General features: G+C 38.1%; 1 protein-coding gene across 3 annotated transcripts in view; it reads left to right on the top strand.

The window, feature by feature from the left end:
- ATP2C1 (ATPase secretory pathway Ca2+ transporting 1) overlaps nt 1–16,283 on the top strand; it is a 122,779-nt gene that overhangs the window by 105,783 nt on the left and 713 nt on the right. For 2 of the 3 annotated variants that reach the window (XM_036266599.1, XM_036266600.1), the window contains exons 24-27: nt 266–413; nt 1,792–1,887; nt 3,035–3,176; nt 5,084–5,512. In XM_036266599.1, the coding sequence (XP_036122492.1) occupies nt 266–413; nt 1,792–1,887; nt 3,035–3,176; nt 5,084–5,214 (517 nt within the window). In that variant the 3' untranslated portion in view covers nt 5,215–5,512. Of the gene's footprint in view, nt 1–265; nt 414–1,791; nt 1,888–3,034; nt 3,177–5,083; nt 5,513–16,283 lie in introns of those variants that run through there. The other variant, XM_036266598.1, reaches the window with a different exon arrangement.

Below are 16,283 nucleotides of genomic sequence, written 5' to 3'. Positions count from 1 at the left end.
TGTAAACAGAGTTGGACAATTTTTTTAATTTGACTATCAATCTCCTGTCAAACTGTGCCAAATAAATAAGGGTAAAATAGGAATGAGCGATGAAATTTGTGACTATTTTCAAGTAACCATAGTCAAGGTTTCCTTTGTGAGTCAATATTTTGTTTTTATAAGAAAACATTTAGTTTCTTGGATAATTGAGGTTAATCAAGTTTGAAAGTAACAAATCCAAAACCTTAAAACTGGAAAGTAATTCATTTTTCTTTTTGTTTTGAAGCCTTGGAGTAGAACCAGTGGATAAAGATGTTATCCGTAAACCTCCGCGCAACTGGAAGGAAAGCATTTTGACCAAAAACCTGATACTTAAAATACTCGTTTCATCAATAATCATTGTTTGTGGGACTTTGTTTGTCTTCTGGCGGGAGGTATATTCACTGGATAAGCTGATTTATTAACATGTATTCTGGCCCTGGCCAATTTACTCAGTGGTTAGAGCGTCGGCCTGTGGACCAGAGAGTCCTGGGTTCGGTTCCTGCTAAGGGCACGTACCTCGGTTGCAGTTTGTCCCCAGCCCCAGTTGGGGTCGTGTGGGTTGCAACCAGTCTATGTGTCTCTCTCACATCAACGTTTCTCTCTCTCTCTTTCCCCCTCTCTCCCTCCCGCTATGTCTGAAGATAAATGCAAAAATGTCCTCAGGTGAGGATAAAAACAAAACAAAAACATGTATTCTGTATGATAGGACTTAGTTATTTTTGTGTGCTACATGGATGGCTTGAAAGTTAGGAGAGCTCTTTGAAAAATTTGATGAAAATACTTAAAGATAGTTTGATTTCAGTCTTTTTTTTTTTTAATCCTTACCCGAGGACATTTTTCCATTTTTTTGGCTCAGATAGAGTGGGAGGGAGAGAGAGGGAGGGAGGGAGGGGGAGAGAGAGAGAGAGAGAGAGAGAGAAACATCGACGTGAAAGGGACACATCGAGTGGCTGCCACCCGCACGACCAACCAGGGCCGGGGACAAACTGCAACCGAGGTACGTGCCCTTAGCGGGAACTGAACCCAGGTCTCTCTGGACCGCAGGCAGATGCTCTAACCGCTGAGCCAAACTGGCCAGGGCTGATTTCAGTCTTATGGGTTATTAGAATTTCTGATTTATTTGTGAGAGTAATTTAAATCTGCAGAGGACTGTTATACAATAAAAATTAATATATGAAATTTGGGGAAATGTTAGAAAATCTGAGTCTTTAACATAGCTACCTTGTTGTCATTAAAAAAGAAATTTGTTTTACTATCCATTATATGGTTTGTGAGAAGATTGTTTAGTTTATGGTGATTATAGCTATTCATTAGGTGACTTACTTATCTATTTAATATTTACCCTAGGATATGTTTTCTAAAAATTGATTTTAGAGAAAGGGGGAAGAGAGAGAGAGAAACATCAGTGTGAGAATTATACTATGCTGACTATTTTATGTTACTATTTTTTTAATCCTCACCTGAGGATATTTAATCCATTGATTTTCAGAGAGAGTGGGAGGGAGGAAGGGAGCAGGAGAGAAAATGAGAGAGAGAGAAACATTGATTGGTTGTCTCCTGCATATAGTCCAACCAGGGCCAAGGATTGATCAAATCTGAAACCCAGGTACGTGCCCTTGACCAGGAACCAAACCCTCGACCCTTTGGTCCATGGGCCAATGCTCTAACCACTGTGCAGCACCAGCCAGGGCAGAAAATATTAACCTTTTAAAGCATACTGTATTTGTCCATTAAATTCAGCTAGTAAAAATGATTTTTTTCTTTTGACAGCTACGAGACAATGTGATAACACCTCGAGACACAACAATGACCTTCACATGCTTTGTGTTTTTTGACATGTTCAATGCACTAAGTTCCAGATCCCAGGTATGCTTACAGAGTCAATTAGGTGGATCACGTTCTAATTGTAAGCAGGCAAGGATTTTGGGTTTTTAACTTTTCCTGATTTTGAAACCACAGATTACAGCCTTTCTACAAACATGTCATAATAGGGATAGGGCATTTGGGGAGATAAGCTTTACCTTTGCCCAGAAGATCCAAAGTAAATCACTGGTGTCATCACATGATCCTTCTTTTTTCCATTCTCTTATTATCTGTAGCTATATGATAGGTTCAGGTTAACATTATCGAAGCATAGGACAAACCTCATTGATTCTGTTAAGATAGCATTAGTCTTCTTTTTAGAGGAAAGTATTGTTAGAAGTACAAGAACAATTTTTTGCGTATTAATCTTTTTCCATTACTTCCGTCAGCATGTCAAAGCTTAGGACATTTCAGATTTACTTCTCTTCCCATATTGTATCTTAAGGTGTGATTAACTGCCTTTCTCAATTGAAGTGCTTTGATAGGAAATAATGAGCTAAAACACACACACACACACACACACACACACATAATTTTTTTTGAAAACTAGTTCCATTTGAGGCCTGATTATTCATTTAATTTTTAGAGCACTTTATGAATTCTTAGCTTTTTTGTTACCATTTGCCATGCTAGAACTTTCCAAGTACAATGAATTGTTGTTAATTTAGAGTCATTTTTGAAGATGCTATATTATTATTTTTTATTTTATTGAAAGTCAGCTTTACTTTTTATGTAAGCATATAAACTAGGTCCATTCTTAAAGAAAGGTTTTTAGATTACTCTACCTTAATTAATGGATATAAATTATTTAGAATTTCATATACAATAAAATTTCTTAAATTTTGGAATGCTAAAATAAATGTCCTTTCTTTATATTGTCTTTCTAAAAAATATATGCGTATATATTTTGTATATATGTATATATAGCATCACTTTTAAAGAAAGCCCTTTCTTAATAAAGAGAAGCTGCTTTAAAATGTACCCTTATTCCATCTGAATTGTTCCAAAATAATAGTAAAAATTAAGAGATTTCATGGTTTTGCTATTGTAGAATTCAATCCAGCTTATTAAAAATTAGAGGTTAATATAATAATAAAGTAGTTTTTTTCTATGACCAACGTGTAATAATTGAACTCTGCTCTGCCAACAGACCAAGTCTGTGTTTGAGATTGGACTCTGCAGTAATAAAATGTTTTGCTACGCAGTTCTTGGATCCATCATGGGACAGTTATTAGTTATTTACTTTCCTCCACTTCAGAAAGTTTTTCAGACTGAGAGCCTAAGTATACTGGGTAAAGCAAATGCTCTTTATAATTTATATATTTCAGATGAATTGTTGTATTTTCTAATGCATTTGTTCTAATAAAAGTTTTTTTTAAAAAAGTGAAATAAGTGACTGACTTGATTTGAAAAAGGAGTGTGCTCTGTTTTTCTTTCTTTCTTTTATCCTCACCTGAGAACATTTTTTTTTTTTTGCATTTATCTTCAGACAGAATGGGAGGGAGAAAGGGAGGAAGAGAGAGAGAAAGAAACATAGATGTGAGATGGACACATCGACTGGTTGCCACCCACACGACCCCAACCGGGGCCAGGGATGAACCGCAACCAAGTTACCACAACCGAGTTACCTGCCCTTAGCAGGAACCGAACCTGGGTGGGACTCTCTGGTCCGGAGGCTGACACTCTAACCACTGAGCCAAACTAGCCAGGGCAGGTGTGCTCTGTTTTTTCATTGGGAGAAGTTTAGGGGAGTCACTCTCCTAACGCTAGGTTTTAAATTTTTATAGGTTGTCAAAATCATATTTGCTTATTCTGAAGTGTAGTAATTCAAAGCTTGTTAAAGAGTAATTGTAGTTTATAACTTTTCAATCTTATGTGAAGAAAAAATTAGATTTAAGCTCGCTGAAAACCAAATTGCTTTTCTATAAAATTATAATTTTTATACTTAAAATAATATTTCACTATTTTTACTTGATAATTTGTAATTCTTATTTTATTAAATAACAGCATGACCTTAAAAGCAAAAAATTTTATTAAGATTATGTGGAAGACAGACATTATACTTTCACGTACTGTACATTAAATGTTATGATACAGTACATTTAAAAATTAATTTTTCTATGTAAGTGTAAGGGCTGATGTCTTTATAATTTTGCTACTTTTTTTTTTTTTTTTATCCTCACCCGAGGACATTTTTTTGTTTTTTGTTCAGATAGAGTGGGAGGGAGAGAGAGGGAGAGAGCGGAAGAGAGAGAGAGAGAGAGAAACATCGACGTGAAAGGGACTCATCGAGTGGTTGCCACCCGCATGACCCAACCAAGGCCAGGGACAAACTGCAACCGAGGTACATGCCCTTAGCGGGAACCGAACCCAGGTCTCTCTGTACCACAGGCCAATGCTCTAACCGCTGAGCCAAACTGGCCAGGGCTGATTATGCTACTTTTAATTCTTGGGTTTCTTTGTTAATTTGGATATTTATGAAAATGAATTAAACAGTCTTACTGAATTTTTGTTATAATTTGTTTACCTTAAAAGTGAACTAGTTTAATGTCAATATTTTAATTTATATTCACATTCCATCCTTTTAAAAAAATAGAATTTTAAGGAGACAATTGCAATTTTTTGAGCAGTAAATAAGAATGAGTTAGTTTGAATACTGGTGTAAAGACATGGTCTTTACAGATGATTTCTTCTAGGCTTTCAAATAAAATAAATGCAAATTTCTAAATAATCTTTAGATAGGCATTTTTCAGTCAAGTTAGTTACTACTGCTTGAACAGCCTTTAAAAGCCTTAAATAGAAAACTCTTGCTGGTGTTGCTATTAAAGGTTATGGTTACAAGGTTATTTGTGGTTTGGGGAAAGTAGTCAGAGGACTTGGGCTCTAGTTCTCTGGCTGCTACCTTTCATAGTTAATTGACTTTGGATAAACCACTTAATAACTTTGAGCCTGGCTTTCCTTATTTTTATACTGAGGCTGATTGTCTAATTCATGGAATGGTTGTAAAACAATGTATTTTAAAAGCTGTGGTAAAATGTTAGAAAAATGTAAGCATTAAGCTTTGCAGCTGTATGTTTCAAGAATTATAAAACCCAATTTATTTTATCTTGCAGTGGTAAAATGTTAGAAAAATGTAAGCATTAAGCTTTGCAGCTGTATGTTTCAAGAATTATAAAACCCAATTTATTTTATCTTGCAGATCTGCTGTTTCTTTTGGGTCTCACCTCATCAGTGTGCATAGTGGCGGAAATTATAAAGAAGGTTGAAAGAAGCAGGGAAAAGATTCAGAAGCATGTTAGTTCAACATCGTCGTCTTTTCTTGAAGTATGATGCATATTGCATTCTTTTATTTGCAAACTAGGAATTGCAGTTTGAGGATCATTTAGAAGGGCAAATTCAAGAGGATAATGAAGATTTGAGAACTTTTTAACTTTTCATTGACTAAAAATAAGCATTAATGCTAAAGACTTGATTGAAGACTTTAACCTGCTGACAGTCCCAAATGAAATTATGCAACTTTGATAACAAATTTCTTGATTTAAATTGGCTTTTGAGATTGAGGGGAACTTTATAAACCGTATGGGCATTTATTTAATTAAAAAAAAAAAAAAAAAAGGCAAAACCTAAACCACTTAAAGAGGTCTAACAACACAAATACACTGTCTATCTTAGATAGATATAAATATTTTTTTTAATTTTTAAATATTGTACTATTTATGGTGGTGGGGCTTTCTTACTAATACACAAATAAATTTAATCATTTCAAAGGCATTCTATTTGGTTAGACATTGATTCCCAGGAGTGCCATATTTCAGCTACTGTATTTCCTTTTTCCTACAATGTTAGCAGCTCAGATACCTTGTGTTACCATTTTTGTATCTCAAGTTATTGCACAGGAAGTGACCACTGTCAGATCACTGTTCTTTTCCTTCTTTTTGTGATTGAAAAGCTTATACTACTATTTGAAGTAAATGTTTGCTTTTCTTAGTAAGTATAAATGGTTGCTTTTTCCCCCCCCAGCTATGAGTGTTTGGTCTAGCAAAATTAATATAGGACTATCAGTGGCATCCTAGTTAGGGTAGTCATGTCTGTAGTTAACACTTAGTCAAAGAATCAAAAATATTTAAGACTGGTTGGGCTGAAATTTATTTAAAAAGTATATTAACATGTTATAACTTCTTTTAGAGTTAAATATAAATACATATTTTGTCAAATATCATTTTGTCATCCCCTACATATAAATTTAAGTACCTTACCTGAAAACTGAATTTTATTATTTTTAATGTTATTGTAAGCATCTTTCTTAGGAAGGATAGAGTTCTATATGTAAAGAACAAAAACATCCTAAGACCAAACAGATGATTTCAGAACTAGGGTCTATGTGGAAGATTCTGTGTTGGCCTTGCTTTTCATGTATCTGCAGCTTCTCTGGCCTAGTTTGCAGCACAGCACTGAGCCTGTCCCTTCTCCTACTTACACCATTTGTTCCCTGCCTTCTTTCTTTTCATTGGGCATGCTAAAGAAGTAGATGGATTCATTCTTGTACTGCCATCAGTTTTTATGGTAGTTTGATGAGATGTAGATTATTTATTTAGAATGTGTGGCAAATTTGGGCCAGGAATGCAAAATTACAAATCCATTTTTCGGTTGACTTTCTTGGTGTTTACTTCTTCCTGAAGTGAGTTTTGTATTTTATAATTAATCTTTATTTTCTAAACTGTCAAGATAAACCACTGTATAGTTTTTATCCAGTGTTAAATTGCCATTGTTAGCACTGAAGTATTGTTATCAGTGATAAGGAAGGTGTTTATACTTTGAGTCCTTGTTAGTGAAACAGTTGAGTACAAGGAGCTGAGCTGAGACATTTGCAATTTATTCTACTTTACCCTTTAAGACTCAATAGTTAAAAAAAAAAAAAAAAGACTCAATAGTCAGATCTCATTAACTAGAACATGGAAGCCATTCCCTAATCAGCTTTATCTTTTTTTTTTTATCCTCACCCGAGGACATTTTTCCATTTTTTGTTCAAGTAGAGTGGGAGGGAGAGAGAGGAACAGAGAGAGAGAGAGAAACATCGATGTGAAAGGAACACATAGAGTGGTTGCCACCCGCACAACCGACCAGGGCCGGGGACAAACTGCAACCGAGGTACGCGCCCTTAGCGGGAACCGAACCCGGGTCTCTCAGGACCGCAGGCCGACGCTCTAACCGCTGAACCAAACCAGCCAGGGCTAATCAGCTTTATCTTTAGTGACATGATCTCACTCCTAAATTTTGTAATGATTTTTCTTCTTTGTTACAAAGACTTGAAATATGTATTAAGTGCACATTAGTCTTTTGCTTTGGCGTTGTAGGTTCAGAGTATGACTCGTATGAAATAAATGTCCCTGTTCTTTTATTTGGTTTTTGAGCCAAAAAAAAAAAAAGATTTTATAAGTTAATGACCTTCTAGTTGGGGTTATTAACATTAAAATCATATGGATGGCCCTGGCCGGTTTGGCTCAGTGATTAGAGCGTTGGCCTGAGGATCAAAGAGTCTTGGATTCATTACTGGTCAAGGGCACATACCTTGGTTGCGGTTCATCCCCGGCCCTGGTTGGGGTCCTGCGGGAGGCAGCCAGTCGACATGTCTTGCTCTCATTGATGTTTCTCTCTCTCTCTCACTCTATTTGAAGATAAATGGAATAAAGTATCCTTGGATGAGAATTAAAAAAAAATTCATATGGATGTTGATGATAACAGAAATTAGGCAGTACTCATAGTACGTAGAGTCTGTGATTTAAAGAAAACTGAAACATGTAGCACAGATACACTATATCCAGGTTTCATTTTTTATAGGGATGTATCACAACAAATTAGAGTATCTCTGTCTTCAATAGTGTATTATCCAAATTAGCATGGATAATTTAAATGCTCTAGTATCTAAATTTTTATATTTTAACCTCATTTTCCAGCCCTAGGACTTGCTAGAGTTCCTAACAATACTAACTTACTTGATTTTTTTTGCTGTTAGACTACCTCATGAAGTTATTTGACCCCAAAGTGATTAAATATCAGGGAAGTAAAGAAAGGAACTTGAAATAATTCACCAGTTAGGTAGACAGTTCTACCTTTTCATCTACCTTTGCAGATGAAAACTGGCTGCAAAGAAAGAAGACTTAGTGTGTTCTCTTACATTTGTACTGAGTATTTCATGATCCAGAGAGGAAACAGCATGAAACCTGGCAACCTAAAAAAATCTACCCCACTCCCTTGAGATATACAGACTTTATTTAATAGCTGTGACCACACTCACAAGGATAAAACACATTTTTTACCTTTCATACTTACGCAGGGTATATCTTTTACATTAGTAGTCTTTCTGAAGTTACTTAAATTTTTATCTTTTCCATGTAGCACATAAATAGAGTATTGGCCACACTTTAGTTTCTCAGTGAAATTAATTGGTGGCAAAAAATAAATACCTTATCTAAGAACCTTAGTTAACTTGACCTTGCTTTCTGCCTTTGTCACTGGCAGTTCATGAGCATTTTACTTGTATATATGGCTCACCCAAGCCCTGGCCGGTTTGGCTCAGCGGTTAGAGCATTGGCCCGTGGACCAGAGTCCCAGGTTAGGTTCCTGTAAGGGCACGTACCTGGGTTGCAGTTTGTCCCCGGCCCTGATTGGGGTCGTGTGGGTGGACGACCCCTCGATGTGTCTCTCTCACATGGATGTTTCTCTGTCTCCCTCCCGGCCTCCCTCCTGCTCTATCTGAAGGTAAATGCAAAAATGTCCTCAGGTGAGGTTAAAAAAATAAAATAAAATAAAACATATGGCTCACCCAAAAACTTAGATGAATTGTCATTTCAGGAAACTTTTATTTAGTTGCTGGAGTGTGCTAGGAATAGGAAGGTGATGGCATCCCTGCCCTTCAGTAGCTCATGGGCAAGGTTAGCAGGGGATATAACTGTTAGCAAGCTGTTTCACGAGAGGTAGTAATGCACATTTATTTTAAAAATACATGTAACATTAAAGTGAATCCAGCACATTTTATTGGCAGTTAACCTTGACATTAGCATTTGGAAACCTTTGAAATGCCCTTTTAGACTAAACTGCAGTCCAAACAGTAGCTTATTTGCATATTAAAACATGGTATGGCCTTGGCCTGTTTGGCTCAGCTGTTAGAGTGTCAGTCCGTGGACAGAAGGGTTGTGGGTTTGATTGTCGGTCAAAGGCATGTACTTGGGTTGCAGGTTCGATCACCAGACCCATTCAGGGTGGTGCGGGAGGCAACCAATCCATGTGTCTTTCTCACATTGCTGTTTCTCTCTCTCTCCTCCCCCTGCTTCCTCTCTATGTCTTTCTCACATTGTTTCTCTCTCTCCTTCCCTCCCTTCCCCTCTATCTAAAAATCAATGGAAAAATATCCTTGGGTAAGGATTAACAACAACAACAACAACAAAAATACATGGTGTGGGTAAATATTAATTCTAACTGGTATGTGACTAGACAAACATACTATCCTGATAATTGAGCATCCTTGAGCTCAGCACTTAGTATGACTATTGACTGTTTTGTTGAACAGACTTATTTGGGATTTTGGTTTTTAGAGTTGATTATTGTTAAAAATTGGATAATGGTTAGCCAGTCCTTGATATTAAGGTAGATATAATAGTCTGCAAATAGTGTTGTAGGTTTAGATTTATAAAGAAGTAAGAGGCAGTTTCTTGTTTTTGAGATGTCCTTAGTCTTAACTCTGGAGAACAAAGTGAGATACTTCCAATACAGTAGTAAATGCCGCCTCTAATGCTGCAGTAGCCAAAGGAAAGAAGTGACTTCACTGGAGGAAGTTGTCAGATTTCCCAGAACTAGTGGCATCTGAGTAAAGCCTTAAGTTGGGAATCTCCAGCTGAGAAGCAGCAGGACATTGCAACCAAATGGCAAAAAGCCTCTGCAGGTGGTGGTGGGGGCTGGGTGGAACAGGTGACAACCACAAGGAGTCTGGGGCTGTTCAGGCAGGAAATGGGTAATGTGAGGGATTGGACAGATAGACAGGAGCCTAGTGGTAAAGGTAAAGACACTTGTGACATGCTAGAGGATTTCAAGAGTGTGATGCAAGTTTGGATTTTTGTCTTGTAACGTGCTGATGGAAGTGCAGAGGGTAGATTATAAAAATAAAACAGGGAGTGCGGCTGGTGTGGCTCAGTGGTTGAGCATCAACCCGTGCACCAAGAGGTCACCAGTTCAATTCCTGGTCAGGGCACATGCCCAGGTGTGGGCCAAATCCCCAGTGGAGGGCATACAGGAGGCAGCCAATCAGTGTTCTCTGTCATTGATGTTTCTCTCTGTCTCCCTCTCCCTTCCTCTCTTTCTAAAATCAGTAAACAAAAAATTTTTTCAGACAACAAAAAACAGGGAGACTGAATAGAGAATTGTAGTATCTTAAGGGGTACATGGGATTAATTGAATTGTGGCAGTCACTAAGAGATAGCATTGACATGACCCGAGAGAAAAGGAAAACATGGAAGATACTCCAGTTTCTTGCTCTCTGGCTTGGATAGTAGAGTTGTTGGGAGCCTTTAGTGGGACACAGGTCAATTTGAAATGTGAATTTTGTGGTGTCCTCGAGATTTGCCAAGGGACATGTTAGATGAGGTCTCTAGAACAGAATGAATTAAAGTCATGGCTGACTAATTATATTGTAGTAGGAAAATAATGGAAAATTTCATGTTACAAGCATTTTTTTTTTTTTTTTTGGTAAAAGTAAAGCAATAAACAAATGTAAATTCAGCTTTGACAGAATAGGATATTTTTTGAAAGTAGAAGAATCAGCAAACAGTTATATAAATTCAAAATGAAGAGGGAAAAGGTAAGAACATTTCAGCCTCCTTTGTTACAGAGTTTTCAGAATGAGTCTGTTATTAAGGTTACTGATTAGAAAACACTGATCTCAATGATTGGTAACACATTTTCTTTATGTTTTCAGTAAGACACTTTTTTAAGAGGTGAGAAAATATATATAGTAAAGTACTGCATAGCTTGGAGTGAAGTTTGCTATGGGTGGAAACCCAGTAAGTGACTAGCACTAACATTAGAAAATAGCGACCTGATCCAAACAAGTAAGTAATTTATGGCAGGAGAGAGTAGAAAAAACTTGTTTTTTTCTTTTCCATTTTACTCCTCATTCTTCCTTGGATCTTTTTAGCTTTATATTCCACACAATGTGCCGATACAGTCCACTTACTGCTTGTTTTTTTTGACACTATTCCGCCTCAATTTTGAGGATCAAAATTTTTACCTGTTTTTCAAAGACCGGCTGAAGAGGCAATCTGGATGGCCTTTCCAGATTGCTGTAAAGAGGGGTGGGTGTGTGCGCACGCGCGTGTGTGCGTGTGTGTAGTACAGGTTTTGTACATGCTGTTAAGAAAAAAGCAGCCAGCCCTGGCCAGTTTGGCTCAGCGGTTAGAGCGTCGGCCTGCGGTCTGGAGAGACCTGGGTTCGGTTCCCGCTAAGGGCACGTACTTCGGTTGCAGTTTGTCCCCGGCCCTGGTTGGTCGTGCGGGTGGCAGCCACTTGATGTGTCCCTTCACGTCGATGTTTCTCTCTCTCTCTCCCTCCCACTCTATCTGTACAAAAGAAAAAAGCAGCCATAAGTTTGGGTATAAAATTGTGGGATATTGTGGGATTTTATTTTTTTAGCAAGCATTAAAAATTTAAGGCCAAGCCACTTTATTGATAAATCTAGGCAACAATTTGATCTTTTTTCATTCAAATAAATTTAAGTGGTGAAATTTGGGGAGAGAAGTGAACCATATTTGAGACATTAGTTTTTTGTTGTCATTTGTTGTTTTTTAATTTTTAACTTTATTAAATTTATTGGGTGACACTGGTTAGTATGATTATATGTTTCAAGTGTACAGTTCTATAACATAGCATCTGTATATTGTATTGTGTTCAACCATTAGTTTCTTTTTATATATGTTTTTATTGATTTTAGAGAGAGATAGGAAGGGAGACGTAGAGAGAGAGAGGAACATTAATGAGAGGAACATCGATTTGACTTCCTGCACACCCCCTACTTGGTATCAAGCCCCCAACCAAGGCATGTGACCTGACCAGGAATGGAACCAGTGACCTCTCCATGCATGGGACAGCATCCAGCCAACTGAGCCACACCAGCCAGGGTGATTAGTTTTGATCTTTATAAATTCTTTTCTAATCTAAATATGCCAATGTTCCTGTGTACACATGAATGTGGCTCCCTGTATTTGTATAGCTGCTTCAGGTAGCAGTGTTCATGTACAGATTACTGTATATACCTGACTTTGCCATCCCTACCCCTTTTTACTCAAGTCTAGCCAAATTGACAAATATCCTGGCAAAGGTCCACATTCTTATGGTGGCCCCATGGTGATAGGCCTGGCAGACTGCCTTTCATATCTAAATCAAGGTTGCTCCATCACCATTATTCTTCAGCAATATTGCATTGTTCTTTTTAGTAACCTTCTGAGTGGAAACCACATTTTACAGTATTAACAGTACACAGTGCTGGAAATTGGGCAAACTGTTTTACATGAACCTAGAGGTCCATTTTTGGGTTCTGCGTATTTACAGCTTTTGAATTCAAAAGATACTTTTAAAAACAATTGTTTTTTTTGTTTTTTTTTTTTTTAAATACCAATTCATTCAGCTCTATTCAAAGCGTTTTTCTACTCAGGCCTTCCCAATGATGAGTATACTGAAGTGCACATTAGTTGAGAAGTGACAGTTTGGTGCCATCTTATGGTCATAAAGAAAATACTGTAATGCTTTGACCATTTGCTCTTTTTCATCAAATCTGCATCCAGAAGCATACTGTGAAAAACTTGTTATGTGACTCTTACAAAATATTATCCTTGGAGTAATGTATAGCAGGCCCCTCCCCCCAAACGTGATTATAGGAAAGCTATGACAAACTTTACATTTAAGCATTACTAGATCAATTTTATGAAGTTAAAAATAAGTATGTTTTTATGTTCTGTTCTCAAATTTATCCATATGGTTACATGATAGGATTGCATTAGAATTTATAAATATCTTTCTACATGGACCAGGTCTGGTGGCCCCTGAATTAGTTACAGGTGTTACAAATTAGGGAAACAATTTGTTTTAATACCTCAGTACCCCCTAACTCACCCACATGGAGCTGTTGATTTAGTTTTGGTGTTGACAAACTATGGCTGCAGGCCAACTCTGCTGCTGGATTTGTAAATAAAGTTTTATTGGAACACCACTATGCACATTTATTTACGTATTGTTTATCACTCCTTTCATGTTATAACTGTTGAGGTGTTGCAGCAGAGACCATGTGGCCCACTAAATCTTAAATAATTGACTTTCTGGCTCTTTACAGGAAAGGTTGCCTACTCATATATTAAAAAAGAGGAAAATAGGCCTATTCATTGCATCCAGTGGGTCATTTTATCTCCCTCCAGTCTCCCAACAGGATGTTCTTTTTGGGATGGATGTACTTGATACCAGATTTGATATCAGTTACTCTTCTGAGTTTCCAACAAGGCTCCTGTGTGGAGGAATCAGAGTCTTAGTCTCAGAACATCTTGCTTAGGGAAGACGTAATTTAGTAATAGTAAAACCCAAAATTTCCTATCAGCCCAGTCTTAGTGGAAAATACAACCTCTAACTCACTTTTTAGGAATAGAATGTTCTAAATCAAAACACATTTGTCTTGTATTTATCATATTTCTAAAAAGTTATGAATTTTTCTTTTTGTTACTCCTCATCCAAGGATATTTTTCCATTAGTTATTTAGAGTGAGGGGGTGGGGAGAGAGAGAGAGAGACACTAATGTGAGAGACACATCAGTTGGTTGCCTCCCACATGACCCCGACCAGGGATGGAACCTGCAACCTAGGCACGAGCCCTTGTCTGTGAATCAAACCTGTGATGCTTTGGTCTGTGGGTCGATGCTCTAGACACTGAGCCAAATCAGCCAAAGTGACAGTTTTTCTTAGTGAATTTCTCATACAGTCCACCCTTGTGGGTCTGACATTACTTTACAAAATACATTATAATAGGGTCAGTTTCATTAGTTTGTCTTTAAAAAACAACTTACATAAATATGGAAATTTGAGGGGCTTTAGTACTTTATTTTTGGAAACTTGGGTTTGTAGATGTCACCATTCCCAAATTTCAACACCCAAAGCCCCACCTAACCCACCATTTTTACCTCTTGTTTTCCATAGTTTCCTGGGACAAGACAAGGGAACATCAGAAGCTTGCTCTTTTTTTTTTTTTTTTATCCTCACCCGAGGACATTTTTGCATTTATCTTCAGATAGAGTGGGAGGGAGAGAGGGGGAAGAGAGAGAGAAACATCGACATGAGAGAGAGACATCAAGTGGTTGCTACCCACACAACAACCAGTGCCGGGGAAAGACTGCAAGTGAAGTATGTGCCCTGAGTGGGAACCGAACCCAGGACTCTCTGGTCTGCGGGCCGACACTCTAACCGTTGAGTCAAACTGGCCAGGGCAGAAGCTTTCTCTCTTGATGCTATCCTTCCTTGAAACTTCAGTTATTACAAGCATTTCTGACTATAATAGTATAATATACTTATTGGAGATATTTGTAAATAGAGAAGAGGAAAACATTTCACTATCTCAAACCCCAAAGACACCTAGGCTCCAGACATATATCCAGTTGCCCAGCAGATGTCTTCACTTATGCACCTAAAAGGTAATGTCTTAGCATAGCCACAGCAGAACCCCTGATTCTCCCACTTTTCAACTAGACCCCATCCTAGTTGACTGAATAGGATATTGGAAAACAGAGGGTTCCTGCCAGTATTTTAATGAAGGCATAAATGCTGATTACTGTAGCAGTTTTAGCATTAATGTATAGGAGTTCTCTCTGGCACATCCACAAACCCTATTTTTAAGAGTAATATTAATATGTATTTACTCAAAAAAATGTTGCCCTGGCCGGTTTGGCTCAGCAGTTAAGAGTGTTGGCCCACACGGTGTGGCTTAGTGGTTCAGCATCAACCCATGCACCAAGAGGTCGCCGGTTTGATTCCCAGTCAGGACACATGCCCAGGTTGTGGGCCCGATCCCCAGTGGGGGGCACGCAGGAGGCGGCCAATTGATGTTGTCTCTCATCGATGTTTCTCTCTGTCTCCCCCTTATCACTTCCTCTCTAAAATGAATAAAGGAAAAAAAAAGTGTTGGCCCACAGACCAAAGGGTCTTGGGTTTGATTCCAAGTCAAGGGCATGTACCTGGGTTGCAGGTTCAATCCCTAGCCCTGGTCCAGGTCATGTAGGATGCAACCAATCGATGTTATCTCTCTCATCAATGTTTCTCTCTCTTTCTCTCTCTCTCTCTCTCTCTCCCTCTCTCTCCTTCCCTCCCTCCCTCCCTCCCTCCCTCCCTCCCTCCCTCCCAGTCTCTAAAAATCAATGGAAAAATATCTTTGGGTGAGTATTAACAACAACAACCACTGCGCCAAACCGACCAGGGTGGGTGGCATCTTTTTAATACATCTATCCAAAATAAATATTCGATTTCAAATTGGTATAAGATGCAAAATCATTTTCAGTTGCCTTGACTGAACTACATCAACAAAAGACATTATGAGATAAATACCAAGTACCCCACCCACATCCACCTCACTAAAAGTGCTAAGGTCACTGTGTTGAGAGTAGGTACTAGTGAGAGTTTGTCCTTTTACGGAAGTGAAATTATTTCTCCTGCCTGGTCTTAGGGGTACTTATGTTCCAGAAGCTGCTCTTGGTTCATGCTGTGCCAACTAGCCAAACAGCATGTGCTTCAGAGCAGCACCCATTAACTCTGGAAACCTAAGGGGGGAAACTGGGTTTGGCCTCCTTAGGGTTATTGGGTAGGGCCAGGAAATAACCCTGGCAGTTATAGGAAGAGGGAGTTTCCAAGAAGTGGTAAGATCTGCTCTTAATTGTTTCCTACTTTTAAACCAGGGCTTTTTCAAATTCGGTTTAAAAACCCTACAGAAAATTCCTTGATAAGACAAAAGGGCACAAGTACTTAATTAGTGATAGTTCCTTCTGGTGCTTTTTCATTCTATGCTGAGGTTGAGCTTGGCTGAACCTATTCACATTTCTCTTGGCATTTCTCTGCTCTTTGCAGTATAGCTTCAGCCTAATAGCTCTGCTGAAGTTGCTTCAACATTCTCATGTTCTTGTCTTTCTCATCTTAGGCATAGTTGATAGTGTTGACCTCCTTTGCATCTGCCAAATTGTTATTAGGTCTGGCAAACCACTGGTCTCATGGTGCCTTGATTTTCCTGCTCAGCACTCGATATATCACCTTTTCCCAGATCCCTTTGCTCTTGGTTTTCATGTATGGATGTAACAATAATGGCTATCATTTATTGCATGTTTTTAGTAC

Source organism: Molossus molossus, unplaced genomic scaffold, assembly GCF_014108415.1.
Source record: "Molossus molossus isolate mMolMol1 unplaced genomic scaffold, mMolMol1.p scaffold_m16_p_18, whole genome shotgun sequence".
In the NCBI taxonomy this organism is placed as follows: Eukaryota; Metazoa; Chordata; class Mammalia; order Chiroptera; family Molossidae; genus Molossus; species Molossus molossus.
The sequence above is the reverse complement of the archived record's forward strand: the minus strand, read 5'-3'. Positions and strand labels throughout refer to the sequence as shown.